The sequence below is a fragment of the Hylobates moloch genome, unplaced genomic scaffold, assembly GCF_009828535.3.
Source record: "Hylobates moloch isolate HMO894 unplaced genomic scaffold, HMol_V3 SCAFFOLD_16, whole genome shotgun sequence".
NCBI lineage: Eukaryota > Metazoa > Chordata > Mammalia > Primates > Hylobatidae > Hylobates > Hylobates moloch.
Window position 1 is genome coordinate 61,217,966 of NW_026652291.1, and position 15,884 is coordinate 61,233,849.

The 15,884-nt window shown below is 54.4% G+C and overlaps 1 protein-coding gene across 1 annotated transcript; it reads right to left on the reverse strand.

Annotated features, from left to right (window-relative positions):
* Positions 1–534: 534 nt before the first annotated feature.
* On the reverse strand, positions 535–14,194 carry TGM1 (transglutaminase 1). The gene is made up of 14 exons (XM_032180142.2): positions 13,897–14,194; positions 13,560–13,748; positions 12,318–12,566; positions 11,808–11,926; positions 11,572–11,679; positions 10,952–11,126; positions 10,414–10,552; positions 10,164–10,267; positions 7,693–7,781; positions 7,065–7,218; positions 6,673–6,954; positions 6,365–6,525; positions 5,851–5,987; positions 535–906 (listed from the first exon to the last, which is right to left on the reverse strand). Exons 1-14 carry the CDS (start codon positions 14,192–14,194, stop codon positions 678–680), a joined length of 2,433 nt encoding a protein of 810 aa, XP_032036033.1. The 3' UTR covers positions 535–677.
* Between the last annotated feature and the right edge of the window lie 1,690 nt (positions 14,195–15,884).

The following is a 15,884-nucleotide window of genomic DNA, read 5'->3' on the forward strand; positions in this document are numbered from 1 at the left end:
AAGAATGCAGGCAGTGGGAATGCAGAAAAAAGAACAGCTGAGAAGAAAAATGAAAGGGCGTTGTTCTTGATCTTTAGTGTGCACAGGAGTCAAACTCTTGGTGAGTTTGTTCTGGGCCTCTGCCACAGGGATTCTGACACATGAAGGCTATGGTAGGGCCCATGTATCTGGATTATTAATAAACACTTCAGTGATTGTAATAGAAGTGGTCTAGAGACTACACTTGAAAAATCCTGAGGTAAGGGAACAGTTTCATTCAAACCAAAGCCAAAATCCTCCAAAACTCACCCACAGGAAAATTTCCAGGTAGAAGAGAGTTATACAAAGAGTATCGACTCTGTCTCTCTGAGCCTCAAATTCCCTTGTGGTTTCCTCTCTCTGGTGAGGGACACCAGCCCCTATCAGTGGATGATACAGAAAGGCCATGTGCAGCCCTGGGACAAACTATGGCTCCATCTGTCTTGGTGTGGCATGGACTGAAAGATGGACAGAGCAGCAGCTTCATTAAAAAACAGTTTATTAGCATCTGTGCCCCCAGTGCAAGTGAAGACTGACTCCCTCTCCGGGAGCCCTGGACTCCCCACCTGAGCTTCTGGGGAGCTGCTCTGTAGTGTGCCCCCATCTTGGGGCAGTGTCCTTGCTCATCTGACTCCAGTCCCATTGCTCCTGGCACAGGGCTAAGCTCCACCTCGAGATGCCATAGGGATGGTCTCTCCCAAGTGACTGTCACCTCCAGCGTCTGAGAAGAAGCCCCTGTCCCCAGGGGCTGGGGCCACATCCACCTGGATGACACCGTGCACCTGGGAGAGCTGCGGGCTGTCCAAGCTGGCAATGAGCTGGCGGGGGCCTGGTCGCACAGGCACAAATGTCTGGCGCAGTGTCACTGTTTCATTACCTCCAATGTCCCTGTGGGCAGAGACAAGGTCATGGGCCTGGAGTAATTGGGGGCGGAGTGGGGAGTAAGAGCTGATCCAGGGCAGTCAGGAGGAAGAAGCAGGAGGTGGACCCATTCAGACAATTCCAGGCTTACCTGAAATTTCCACACCCAAGACCAGGAGCCCCAGGGCGCCTCTGCATAGCCAGCTCAGCAGCCACCCACCAGCTGCCTGTGCTGGAACTCTCCCCATCGTCTGGGACTCCTCCCTGCCTGCTCCCACATCCACCTGGACAAAGACTGCTGATGCCACTGCAGAGGCCTCTCATGCCATCCCCTCCATCACCACTGCTCCTGCCCCAGACAGAACATCCTCATCTCACCTGGGGTTTCCAAAACCAAGAAAACTTCAAAATGAGACTTTGGGGGCCCAACACAATATTTCCAAATACTTTCAGTTTTGACAAGAGCATAGGTTGAAGAAAAGTAATTACTCTCTGCTATGATCATCATTCCAAAGAAAAAAGAGCATTTTCACACACCAAAACATTAGAAGGATGTTATCTTCAAAAAAAGAAAAGGAAAATCCTTCCCAGGAACAGACAACAGACATCTTTAAATGGACATAAACCCTTGTGTCTCTCACTGTATGTGTGTGTGTGAGAGACAGAGAGAGAGAGGCGGGTGGACAAACACACACACAGGCACACACACACACACACACAACCAGTGTCTTCATTTTCTCCTTTCCACATGGGCCTCTGAAAAATTGATTCCCAGACCTCCCCTGGGAATCATGATTTCACTAGTCCTCTAATGGGACTCCTTGTCTCCCATCCCACTTTTGTATTCTGTTCTGCTAACCACTCAGAGGTGAACTGAATCCTTCAAGGATTTAGTGCTCCTTTGGTGCTTGTAGCACAAGATCCTGGCTCTCTAACTTGACACACAGTCTCACTCTGACTCAGCCCCTGCTACCTGCACAGCCTCATCATCCCCCATCATTCCTCCTGCTGAGCAGCCCTACCGAATGCCTTCTTCCCCAGACTCACCTCCACAGTCATGCTTTGCAGTCTTTGCCTTGTGTGGCATGAGCACCCAGCTCTGCCTCCCCACCCTGGGTGTTGTTGTGAAGGCCTACTTTTCCTCCAAGGCCTGGCACACCACTTCCTCAGTGATGGCTCCCCTGAGCACTTCCTACCTGTAGGAAAAGGAAACTCACCCTTCTCTGAGCTCCTCCAGCAATCTGCACGTTTCATTTTATACACTGAACATGACTGCATTTATATTGCATTTGCTCGTGCCTGTGGGAATTTGTCCTTCCTGCCTTTGCCTAAACCTTACCTCTGGTGCCCTATTCAACCCAAGCCTGCCACTGGGGACCCTCTCCAGACATAGAACCTGTGCAGCCACTATTATCCTCTAAGAGAATGAGCCAACATCCCTAACTCCAAGGATGAGTTATTTTCAGGGCAAAGCATTTGGCTTGGAGCCTGGTTCTGAGGGGTTTCCCTGGACCACTCTACTCCGTTTTCTACCACTTGTTAGCTGTGAGGCTTAGGGGAAGCTATTTAACTTCTCTGTTCCTCACTTTCTGGGTCATAAAATGGAAGTGAATGTAAAAGGAGGAGTGGGATCTGATTATCTTGAAGGTGCTTCTGAGCTCCCTGAAGGAGGGAGGCAGGGATATATAATAGAACGTAGTATGATAGGAAGTCTATAAATTAAGTCTATAACTAAATGGCTAGGCTATGTCCTGACTGCTTACAAATTTGCATTCTTAATTTTTGCTAACTTTTTCATAGATACAAGATTCAAGGTTGTTCAAGCTCAGACCAGCCCTCAGAAGTCTATTTACTCTATACCATAATTGAACTGTAATATTTCAGAAAGTAACCTTTACATTGCAATAACTGATTATTTTCAGGAGAAACTGTTTTCTAGGTGGAAATGTCAAGATCTCTCCCTCCATTGGTCTCATTGTGAGGTGGGGACTTTAAGACACCTCTTTTGTGAGTTGAAGCTGAGTACAAGCCATCTGCTAAAGCTGGGATGTTCCTGGAACTGAGTGTGGGTCATGAAACCAACTCCCCAACAAGGACACCAGAACTTAAACATCGAAATGAGCATTATCCAATTGTGTACTTGTTCAATCATATTGCCTGGGCTTGAAACATTTTTAAAACTCCTCCTGGACTCTTCTTCAGAGCTATTTAAACCATGCACACACGCGTGTGCTCAGTGACGCAACGGTCAGCCTGTCCTTCCTTCCACAGCATGTCTCGGTTCTGATGGAAAAGGGCAGTTACCCACTTGTTCACTTATCTTATTAATTAGTCTTAGCTCTTGATGACTTCGGATTTCTCTGCAAAGTCAAATCTATCCCTAAGAAGGCAGATTGACCACTCTGAGGACATTCTAGAGAATATGATTCAGACTCTGAGGGAAATTCCCAGGAAGGGTTTGGAACAGACTTCCAGCCTCCCTGGTGACTGCTTTTGGTGGTGACAACAGCCATCTGGAGGAGTGAGTTCTGGAATGTTTATTAAGTGGCCAGTCACCACACTGGGGTGGCACACCTTATACTATAATGGGGTTCCATGCCACAGCCTTTGATGTGCAAATGAGAGGCAAAGTACACCCATCTTGGAATCTTATGTATCTGAACCAACAGCTCAGAGATGTCCCCCTGGAGGCTCCCAATTGTACCAGAGGCTCTGGTCTGGGCTCACAGCAGCTAAGGAGCCACAGACTGTCCAGGGAGGATCTGCCTTAAGAAACCATGATCCAACCCTGTCTTTTACTGTAGGGAGACTCACATAAACCCTACAGCTAAAGACAGGGAACAGGTCCCCCGACACTCAGCACGGTGGCCCTTTCCTTACTTCCAGGCAGGGCCAAGAGGCAAAGGCCTGGTGGGCCTGCTGAGGCAAGTCTAGCTCTGCGGATCCCTTAGGATGAGGAACCTCCCCCACCATGGTGGGGGTGTGGGTAAAAGACGCCTGCTGGGCAAGACTAGCAGAGCAGGCTATCCGGGGGGTTTAGGCTCTGTTCACTGAGCTGCCAGAGTCCCTGGTAGGGTGACATGAGGAAAGCCCTCCTTTGTGACGACACATCATAGCATTCCCGGGGCCCAGGCCGGGGCAAAGATCAACATAGCTGCCTTCCCAGCTTTGGCCTAATGGTGAAGGTGGTGGCCACCAACAGGAGAGCTGCTGTGTGTGAGGGAGGGGTGGGCAGGTGGGCAGGGGGTCCTCTGCCTCCTCCCCTCAGTTTCCCCACCCCAAGCCATTGTTCTTTCTCAAGAGCTCACTGTCTGAAGACGAAGCCTGCCCCTGTCCCAGAAGGCTGATCTAGAAGGCCAGGCTCTGGCCTGCTCTCCTTTCCCTCCGTGCTTTTCCTGGGGAGGGACAGGGCAGCATGTGTGAGTCTGTATCAAAGACGACAGCCGCAGGCCCAGGAACACAGCATGTGTGTGCCCTCACTGCACCCAGGGGCTTGCCCAGCCCAGGATCAGGCCCAGACGGGCTGGGTAAGGGCCTGAGGGATGGAGTTCTCTCCTCTGGAAGTGCTACTTGGCCCTCATGGCACAAAACAATGAGTTTGAGAGCCTGCGCATGGTATGCACCACAGTGGGAAGAGCAGAGTTTGCCCCCTACGAGCTGTGAGATCATGTGAGACATGACCGCTAGCTTCCCCATCTGTAAGTGGGGGTGATAATGGCAATAATAAAAATAACAACTACCAATGGAGCACTAACTTTGTGCCAAGCAGTGCACTAAACAACCCTAGGTCCAGGGGCTATTGCTATCCCTGCTTTACGGATGAGAACACTGAGGCTTGAAGGAGAGAAGTCGCTTGTCCAAGGGCATATAGCCAGTAAGTGCTAGAGCTGGGACCTGAACCCATACCGTTAGGGTTCCAAAACTTTGCTTGTGTGTGTGTCTGTGTGTGTGTGTGTGCGTGTGAGAGAGAGAGAGAGAGACACGGGGTCTCACTCTGTCACCCAGGCTGGAGTGCAGTGGCACAAACATGACTCACTTCAGCCTCAACCTCTCCAGGCTCAGGTGATCCTCCAACCTTAGACTCCCAAGTAGCTGGGACAACAGGTGCACACCACCATACCTGGTTAATTTTTAAAAATTTTTTTGTAGAAACGGGGTTTCACCATGTTGCCCAGGCTGGTCTCCAACTCCTGGGCTCAAGTGATCCACTCACCTTGGCCTGCCAAAGTGCCGGGATTACAAATGTGAGCCACCACACCCAGCCCAAAACTTTGCTTTTAATCATATGATGACCTTTAATATACTTTTTTTTTTTTTTTTTTTGAGATGGAGTCTGGTTCTGTCACCTAGGCTGGAGTGTAGTGGCACAATCTCAGCTCACTGCAACCTGTACTTCCCGGGTCCAAGCAGTTCTCCTGCCTCGGCCTCCCAAGTAGCTGGGATTACAGGTGCCTGCCACCAAATATGGCTAATTTTTTTACTTTAGTAGAGATGGAGTTTTACCTTGATGGCCAGGCTGGTCTTGAACTCCTGACCTCAAGCGATCTGCCTGCCTCGGCCTCCCAAAGTGCTGAGATTACAGGCATGAGCCACCGCACCTGGCCTTCTAATGTACTTTAAAGAGTACATTATCCAAAGGAGATAATATTCCTTAAAGTGCCTGGTCAATTCTTCAGTGCTGGACAAATATTAGCAATGAGTTACTAATGATTCCTATGTGGGGCTTTTGCTCCCTAATTAGATAGTGAGGCACGGCAAGGACACAGCACAGTACCAGGTGCCCAGGAGGTCTCCCTAAAGGCTGGTGGGACTGAGCTGGGTCGGGAGGTACTGCTAGCTGGCGCCAACCTGCTTGTTTGGGTCCTGACAGAACATACTTGTCCAGACAGAGAGGAAGCAAAGCTGGGAGCCAGGGCAGCCTGTGGGGAAGGCCAGGGTGGAAGCAGGAGTAGGGGGAGAGGCCAGACTCACCCAACGTTGAGGATCTTGGGCCTCTGTAACCCAGAGCCCTCGAGCCGGAAGACGACATTGGTGAGGGTGACGGGAAGGGGGTTCTTGAAGACAATCTGTACTTCACACTCCTGGCCAACCACTGCTGCTCCCAGTAACTGAGAGAAAAAGAGGCCCATTCCCCACATCAGAGACCCTGGCCAAACACACGGGGACTGTACACTGCACCAGAGAGGGGAAGCTGCTTAGAAGCAAAACCTCCCCCTGAGCCCCACATTTATCCTCCTGAGAGAAGACTCCCCAGAAGTCAGAGAAGAAACTCCAACCTATTCCCCAACAAAGGCTGTCACAGAACCAGAGACATAAGATCCCATGCTACAGATGAGGAAACTGAGGCCCCAGAGCCGGCCCTTGACCTTCTCCTACAAAGGCTCATCAGGCCAGCCTGCTCCTGGCTTAGCGCCTGCCTCTGATGTCCTTATCCCCTGGCCTTCACTCTCTGACCACCCCTCATGCCCCAGCAAACTGCATTCACCGTGAGGGAGAGGTCTGGGGTGCGCAGACGGAAGGTGTGCTGCTTGGCCAGCACCTGCCCGCTCTCCTTGACATGGCCTGAGACATTGAGCAGCATGGCCCCCTGGTCCACAAGATGGGGCCGGTATTCCTTGTAGGCCACTGGCATGGTCACACGGTCCGCTGTGGAGAAGAGGCATGGTGTCACTGAGGCCTGCTTCCCTACATGCGGCTTCCCCCAGGGACTCCCCACTGCTCCTGGGGTCTCCATGGCCGCAGCCCTGAGGTGCCCAGCCATCCAGGGGGCGGGGCTGGGTAAGGAGCACTTACAGGCCCCTGGTGCCAGCTCCACTTCCTTCTTCATCTCCTTGAAGATGGTCCCACTGACACCAGTATAGAAGGTGACTGAGAGGTAGAAGTGCAGTTTCACTGTGCGGCGGCTGCTGCTGTGATTGGTCAGCATCACAGAGACCATCAGATCCTGCCCCATCACCGCGTCCTGTGCCTCCACCTGCATGGCCACATCCTCTGCTGAGCCCCGGTTGGCATACACATTGGGTTTGCTGCCATGGGCTGCTGCTGTCTCTACTGCCTTCCGCTCTGCGTCTGAGCCTGGGGGTTGAGGGTCAAGGGTGAGGTTCCAATTCCCACTTGGGTGGCCAAGCACTTGGCAGGAACACTTGTTGTGGGGCCCAGAGCTGGCTGGGTTGGGGGAATGGTACCTTCTGGGTGCTTATAGAGGTAGGTGATGTCCTCCCGCGTGTTGGAGCCGATGGCCTTTGTGACAATGAGTGTGCCGATGGCCTTCTCCTCCACATACACAATCTTGAAGCTGCCATCGTCCTGCCGCTGCCAGTACACCTTGTCACTATTCACCTGTGGGGGGTGGGGGTGAGCAGGAATGAGTGAGCCAGAGGGTCTGAGGGTGGCCTGACTCCCGGGCTCCTTCTCCTGATCCCAAGAGCTATGGGACAGGGCTTGGTCCCAAGGGTGGGAGCTTCCTGGCAGAGCCCAAGGGGAGACTTTCCAAGACGAGCCAGACGAGGCCAGAGTGCAGGGAAGAAGCTGGTCTGGGAGGCTCCTCGCAGAGCACTTTGGCAATAATAAGAGTAATCCCTCATGCTCATTGGCTGACTTTACGACTAGTGAAGCAGTTTCATACCCATTATCTCTTTTGATCCTGAGTACAGGAAGCAAGACAGCCTTGATTATCCCCTTTTACAGGTGAGGAAACTGACTTGTATAATGAGTGACTTGCCCAGGGTCGCACAGCTGGTCAGTCAGCGGTGAAGCTGGGACAAGAGAACCCATGACCGAAGCCCAGGAAGGCACCTGGAGCCCAGCCCTCACCTCAGCAAAAATGAAAGGCGTGTCGTACTTCATGTAGACCAGGCCATTCTTGATGGACTCCACGGAGCAGGGGCCGCAGCAGAAGATGCCTAGAGAGTGAGGCAGGATAGAGGCAAGAGATCTGAGAAGGCGGAGAGGGATCTTCAGACCCTGGGTAAGGTCCACACAGGGCGCCAGCCCCACCCACTCAGGCCTGGTCCCACTGCCTGGTGGCCACTGGAACAAGACCATCAGCCCTGACCCAAACACTTGGGGGTCAGTTGACAGCCAGTGCAACACAGGTATGGAAAACAAAGAGAGAGCTGCTCCATTTGGCTCTCAATCTGTTTTTCTCAGCCCAGGCTGCTCTGCTGGAGGACGGGGGCAGGGTACAGATGTGCAGACCAGCCTGCCTGATAACCAAGTCCCCGACATACTCTTTCATGGCTGGCTGACACTGGATGTCCACCATCTGTGACCCCCAGAGGACAGGACCCCCCATATCATAACCAACGCAGAGTCCACAGTGGCCCTGCCTGCTGGTTGGGAGAGCGAGGACACCACCACCACTACCATTCCAGAGACATGCGGAATAACCCTCAGCTCTGCAGCCTGCTGCCCTGTCTACTGCGGGGAGCTGGTGGGAAATAGAGTCTGCCCTTATCATACTCAGGAGGCTGTCTAGAAGAGCTAGGCTGACAGGAAGAGGCCTGGCAGGAGACGACAGAGTGGTAAGTGAGTACCATCCAAGAGGAAAGAATCTTAGACAACACATAACACTACACACTCCTTTACAGATGGGGAAACAGCAAGGCGAAGTGCATGCCAGGATCTCACAAGACAGGCGGTGCAGGGAGAATGAAAGGAGCTAAGACTTTTTGAGTAGCTACTACACTCCCAGCATGCTGCTGGTCCCTTCAGATACAGAATTTCTCATTTAATCCTCCCAATCACCCTATATGGTATGTATTACCCCAAATTACATCCAAACCACCAAAGCCTAAAAGTTCGAGGTGCTTGCCCAAGGGCATACATCTGAGAAGTGATCAGGCTAGGATCAAGCCCCAGTCTGGCTGGCCCCGAGCCCCCTGCCTGATGTCCACCCTACCACTTCCCAGAGTTGGGGGCCAGAGCTCAGATCTGCCAGTGTCTGGGCCAGGCTGTTTCAGCATCACAGGCATCACTGGGTTGCACAGCTCAGGGGGTTGTGTTCACATATCTGAGTGAGAGGGAGGGCACTGGGAAGAGGCCAGGGGAGGAATGTAGGCTAGGGAGGACTCTCTGACCTGGGGTAAGGGAGAGGCTGGACAGAAGGTAGCTGGCAGGGCAGGCCTGGTGGCCTGGGGCTGGAGTATCACGGTAGGAAGGGGTGGGGTTTGTTTGAGAACAGAGTGTATGGTAGTTCTAATTTCTGCAGAAACACATGTATGTGGACACAGAAGAGAGATCCGTGGGTTATATTAACAGTAATTATATATTACGGCAGGGTCATAAGGGCTATTTTCTTCTTTGAACCTATCTGAGCCCTGATTTTTTTCTATACTGTATATATAACTCACAGTGAGCAACGGAACAGACAGGAGGGAACTTGGTGAAAGCGAGAGTATGTGCTTAAAAAGGACTGGACTTGCTCTGTCGCTGAACTACCACTCTGTGCCCCAGAGGAGGTCACTCCATCTCTCTGGCCACCCTTTGGAGTGGGTCCCAAATCTGGCTGATCGTCAGAATCACCAGAAGAACTTTCAAAAATATACACTGTTAGCATCTATCCTTGGAAAGTCTAATGTATCAGGTTTGGGGTAGAACCTAGAAATTTACTTTAAAGCCGGGCGCGGTGGCTCACGCTTGTAATCCCAGCACTTTGGGAGGCCGAGGCGGGCGGATCACGAGGTCAGGAGATCGAGACCACGGTGAAACCCCGTCTCTACTAAAAATACAAAAAATTAGCCGGGCGTGGTGGCGGGCGCCTGTAGTCCCAGCTACTCGGAGAGGCTGAGGCAGGAGAATGGCGTGAACCCGGGAGGCGGAGCTTGCAGTGAGCCGAGATTGCGCCACTGCACTCCAGCCTGGGCGACAGAGCGAGACTCCGTCTCAAAAAAAAAAAAAAAAAAAAAAAAATGACTTTAAAAGGGTCCTTTAATTAATTATCTCCAAGATATTTAAGTTAAAAAGCAAGTAAGAATAGTGAATATGAATTCTCTTTCTCTGAATACTCTTACAGCTTTTGAATTTTGAACCTCCCTTGTATATTAACCATTATAAATAAAATAAACCATTATAAATAAGTAAAATGTAGGCAAATAGAGAGTTATATAGAATGGTAAAAATAAACTAACGTCCACATGGTGGTTCAGCTGATAAACCCGTTTAAGAAGCCATGGGGTTACAGGGCTTGGCTCTCCGGCCCAGCCCAGCACTGACACTCTGGACTGTGGTACTCAGGTGGGGGAGATGAGCAGGGGTGTGGTGGGGAGTGGGGGGGCCCAGCTTACCACTGCTAGTCTCCTGGGGCGTGGCATCCACCACCTGCCACCCGTCAAAGCCCGAGGGCAGATCCGGCCTCTTCATCCAGCAGTCGTTCCACACATGGAAGTTCCTGGGTGGACATGGAGGAGGGGCTGGGTCTGAGCCCCAGGGTCAGGAGTCCACAGTTTCCCCAGCCTCCCCAGCCGTGCCCGCCCTCCACCTCCAAAGCTCAGGTCACCGTTCTTCAGCACAGATGGGCAGTCCGCCCCAGCTCACCAGACAGAATCATGGTTCAGGTGCTCCAGGGGCTTCATATTCTCGTCGAAGTAGATGTCCATGGTAAGGGATGTGTCTGTGTCGTGGGCGGAGTTGAAGTTGGTGACAGTACGGGTGGCCAGACCCAGGCAGCGCAGCACTGTGGAGGAGTGAAGGTTGGGGTTCAAGGCATGGGTTGCGGGCAAGTGAGGCATCGTGTCAGGAGTATCGGGGGAGAAGGGCAACTAGGATTGCCAAGCTGGGCAGAGACTGCCAGGGTCAGGGTCACTGGGGCCAGAAGGCCTTTGGACTACAGAGCACTTGGGGTCAGGGGAAGCTAGGCCACCTGCCTGGCTCAGTCCTTGCCTGTCCCTTCTCCCTCCTGTCCCTTAGGCCTCTCTCTGTTGTTAACACTAATTAATGATAATTAAGGCCAGCCTATTATCCACCCCACCTGCACCCTGCACTGTAGCCACAGCTGGGCAGGGCTGGGTAAGCCTGGCTTTCTTCCCTTCTCCCTGTAGGGCCCGGGCCACTCCTGTCCCAATCCCTCCACTACCTGTAGTGGTCACGCCAGCAAAGACCCAACACTGGCCATAGGGGACGGAATAGCCGGTACGTAGGTAGCTAAGCAGGATCTCCACGCTGCCCACCCACGCTGATGGGTTGGTGCCTCGGGAGTAATCACCAGACCAGTTCCCAATCAGGACTCCATTGTCATCCAGGGAGTTCACCTGCCCAGGACAGGATGAGATGGGGCTGAGGTGGAGGAGGGGCTCAGGACCTACCATGTGGTCCTTAGCCCGGCCCCGATCCTGCAACCACCCCTTACCCCTAAATGCCTCAGGATCCAGACATCAGCCTGAGCTCCACCCAGCCCTTCCCTCAGCCATCTGCCCCCCTCCCACCCAGGCTCTGACACAGGAATGTGAATCCTGGGTGTGCCAAGTTTTGGGTTTGGCCCTACATTCCACAGGAGCTGGGACAGGAGCCAGGAAAGGTGGGGTGGGGGGCAGGCAAGGGAGAGGAGGAGGGAGACCCCTTCCTGAAGTATCCTTTGCAAGGGCAGGGACAGGGCTGGGGGTCCTCGAGGAATCCAGAAAGGGCAGGATGAGGGTGGGGGTGTGGCGAGGCAGCCGGCAAACACACAGTAAGACTCAGAGATGTGAGGGTGCTCACCATGGCAGAGATGACCCGGGAGACACTGACTGGGTCTCCACGGCCGCCATATGGCATCCCTCGCCGGTCCAGGATGTATAGGCAGGCATCCAGCACCCCGTGGTCAAACTGGAAGGAGGGATGGAGGGCAGAGGTGACAGCCTGAACCCTAGGCCAGCACCCTGCTCCAATACCCCAGCCCCCACACCCACCCCAGCTCCCCTGGGTGTATGTGACCCTGGCCAGCTACACCATACCTGGCCGTAGTTCCAGGTCCGCTCACCAATCTGTGCTTCGGTCCCATAGTAAATTCTCCCAGACTCATTAAGTACATACTCCTGCCGCCAATCCTCATGGTCCACGTACACAATGTCCTCTATATCCCCAGAACACACAAAACTGGTTCCCTCCAGTTCTCTCCCTGGGCCTCACCTATTTCTGGCCAGTTCTGCAGGACTCATGTCCACAGAAGAAAATGCGGGGATGCCCCTAGACTGACAGGACTGCTGTAGGAGGACAGCGGGAGGATGACAGATGGTGGAGGAGATTGGCTGTAGCCAGGGGCCTTTGCCAGGAGAGGTGTGGCTGGCTGTGTGATCCTGGGTTGGCCACCTTTCTGCACCAGGCCTCAGTCCTCTCATCTGCCCAGTGGGAGGCTGGCTTCTTCTGGGGTCAGGCACTTAGGCACCCCGCCGCATCCGAGGGCAGGAAGCCCTTCACTGTCTTTCCCTCCCATCTACCCTCTGCTCCAGACCCCAGCTGCTCACCTGGGCACCAGGGGTTGAAGAGGATGTAGATCTCGTTGCGGGGGTCAAAGGGCAACTGGAACTCCCCAGCATCTGATTGTGTGCGGACTGTGAACTGAAACTTGCCGATGATGGCGTTGGGGGAAGTATGGACCCTCAGGTTCAGATTCTGCCCACTGGCCTTGACCACCTGGGCTTTCCAGCCTCCACTGCCCCCCTTGCCCACTGGGATGATCACGTGCGTGCCCTTGCCCACCTCGGGGTTGTTTCCTAGAGTAGGAAATCAGCAATTAGCTGGCAAGGCCTCCCTGAGGAGAGGGGATGGAGCCTGGGACTTCTCCCAACCCCACCCAAAATGTGTATGAGCCACTGTGTGTGTCCCTACCTTGGGCCATCGCCTTATTCGCTGACAGTCTCCCTCAGAGCAGCTCTGTCTCCACCCAATGCTTGCCCACGTTAGGGCAGGGCCACAGTCCAACATCCCAAACCTGTTCCCCTGACACTGAACTCTGAGGTGGGGAGGAGAGACGAGGGCTTCTGTCACCTTCTGCCTGCCTGACTATCACAGTGCCTGGGCTGGAGGGGCAGATCCACCTGCCCCGTATGAAACGGCAGTCCTGATCCTGAAGGCCAACCCTGCCTGCTCCCTGGGGCTGCAGCTTCCAGAGCCCAGGGCATCCCTGGTGGAGGTGGTAGGGGTTCCTGGGAAATTAAAGGGTGAGGTGGGCAAGGTTAGGCCCTAATCAAAGGGTAAAAGGAGTCACCTGCCCCAGGCAGCAGCATAATTGCCAGCCTGAAAAATCAAGCTCCACCAAGCAACACGGTGAGGCAGGCACCTGCCTTGGGTCACGGGACAGAGGGACAGAGACAGAGAGAGACAGAATTGGCAGAGATGGGGGACATGGAAGGAGAGAGGGAGAGAGAGAGATAGAAGAGAGAATCAGCCACAACCTGGGGAATGAGAACAGATGCAGAAAGGACAGAGCAGCAATGCCGAAGGAAGCACTGAGGCAGGCCCTGAAGAGGAGTACTCTGAGACCGATGCCCCAGGAGGCTTGAGGAGGATGGGCTTGGGAAAAACTGAAACACCAAGACCCTCTCTGAGACACACCCCCAGGGGCACACCCACACACTTGCACCTGCCTTATCTGGCAGGGGTGAGGAGTGCGGCAGGGAGGAGCCTAAAGACCTCTCTGACCCTAATGCCAGCCTCTCCCCACCAAACATAGGGCCTTCACCCTTCCCAATCCAAGCCCCACTGACCAATGAGTAACTCAAGGGTGATGCGATCAGAGGATTCATAGGTCCGGGACAGGAGGAGGAGCATGTGGAAAGGCTGCCCGCGGCGCACTATCAGCTCGTCGTACTCATACTCCTCCGTGTGGTGCTCTCGGCGGTTCTGGTCCGAGCGCGAGCTCAGCAAGTCCACACCGTTCACTACTAGCATGCCCTCTGCAAGGACACAGCTCCGTGTCAGTGAAGCCCCATGAGGAGCCCAGGCCCTCATCATTAGCCTCCTATTCCCCCAGAAATGCCAGGCTGAGTCTCTGTCCCATTAAAGCCTTTCGGCTCTCAGCTGAGGAGGACAGACCAGTCTCACCTCTGATGGTGCCATCTCCAGCTGCATTGACACCGCTGCCCCGGGAGACAGGTCTTCGAGTGCCAGAGCTGGACCCTCGACCCCTGGAGTCAGAGGGTTCAGGTCCCCAGTCGTCATCTGCCGCATTTCGGCATGAACAGCAGCCACAGCAGCGAGCCCAGAAGGAACGGCCTCCCCCTCCTCTGCGAGAGCGTCTCTCTGGCTCTGGCTCTGGCTCTGGCTCTGGAGACGGCGTGGTAGGGGGCTGCAAGGGATTGCCACCCCAACGGCCCACGTCGGAACGTGGCCCATCCATCATGCCTGTTAGGAAGAGGCAGGGGTGGCTCCTTAACCCAGGTAGCCCCAGCCAGCTGACGCAGAAACCCTCCATCCAGACAGCTGATTCGGTCCCAGCCCGATGACCGAGACAATCCCACCTTGGCCCAGAGATTCTCCAGACACATCCAGAGACCTTCCGCGAAGACCATTCAGACTCACCCAGAGAAGCTTCTCATGCTGCAGAGAAAAGCCTCCCCTCACCCCCACCAAACCACATCCGAAAAACTGCCCAATGAAGAAACCCACTCAACGATCCATCCCAGGAAATCCACATAGTTCCCTGCATGGACACTTGTCCCAGCCTCAAGACCCAGCTGCACACACATCAGAGTGCTCCAGCATCCCTGGGCCTGGTCCCTCCACCTGCTAGCTCTGCAGTCTAGAGGTGCACAACACTGACAGCTTCTAGAACTCATTTCTTAGCAGAAATCCCCCAACTCAAGGTTCCTCACAAGACAGACAAGTGGCCCCGGGGCCTGGGGTCCTTGGCATTCCCAAGTCAGGGAAGACCCCACTTGGGGCTGCCAGGAGGGGTAGGGCATGGCAGGTGCCCGGAGCCTGTGCCCAGGGAAAGCAGTCTTGGTGTTGAGGAACAGCCTGGCTGGGGCTGACAGGTACACAGCCGGCCCACACCCCACCTTGCTGGATCCAGGCATGGCCTCCGATAGTGTGGGCCGCCTGGACTCAGCACCACAGTGCCCGTGGGAGCCCCTCACCTGGCAGCAGTGTTGGCAACCGCAGCACTGAGTCCTGGGGCTGAGATGGAACAGGTCAGGATGGATGGGACAGGACCCACGGACTGGATGCCGCAGGGACAGGCCTGGTAAGTGACTTATGTGGGAGGGAGGGGCCAAACTGCTGTAGGGGGCGGAGGAAGAGGCCAGGCCTCTGGGCGGGAAATGGGGAGAAGATGCTAGGGAGGGAGCAGGGGTGAGGTCTGTCTGGGCTTAGGCTGGGCTTTGGTGGGAGCCACCGGTGTGATGGCCCCTGGCACCAGGCTGATTCCGGCCAGACTGGGCATGTGAGGAGCCCCTTCTCCCAGATGAAGAAGCTGCAAGGGCAGTGGGGCAGGCAGGCCCTTCCACCCACAGCCCTGTCTGGCCAACCTTCTGGTCCCAAGCTTAGGCTGCCTACCTCTGCTCTCACAGGCTCCTGCTGCCGAGCTCTGTGCAGCCCAAGCCAGGCTCAGCCCTATGAAACTGGCCCAGGGGCCTGGTCCTGGAACTCATCCTGCCCAGGGAGGTCCTGGGATCCCAGGTTGCAGACTGGTGACATCAGCAGCCAGGCCCTCAGACTGGCTCCACCAGCTAACCCCTGACCTGTTGGCTCTACCAGATATTCTGACTCCCGCCACCCCCAAGTCTGTCCCTTCTTTCTCAGCTACTCTACAGCCCCAGGCATGAGTGAGCTGCCCCTTAAGTTTGGGATTAGGGAGATCAGAATAGGAGCAATCTCATTTCACGTCCCCCACCCCCGCTGTAGCCTTGGGGGGTTGGGGGATGCTTAGGCCTTTCCACTCAGGCTTTGGTGGGAACTGAGTCCCCCTTCCAGGGGTACAGAGTACCTTTCTCTCACTGAGAGGAGTCTCTGCTCAGTTGGACTCGAGGATTCCCTTTTCTCCAACCTGGAATTCTTCCTGGGAATCCAGACCAACCGGCTCAGGCACCTGT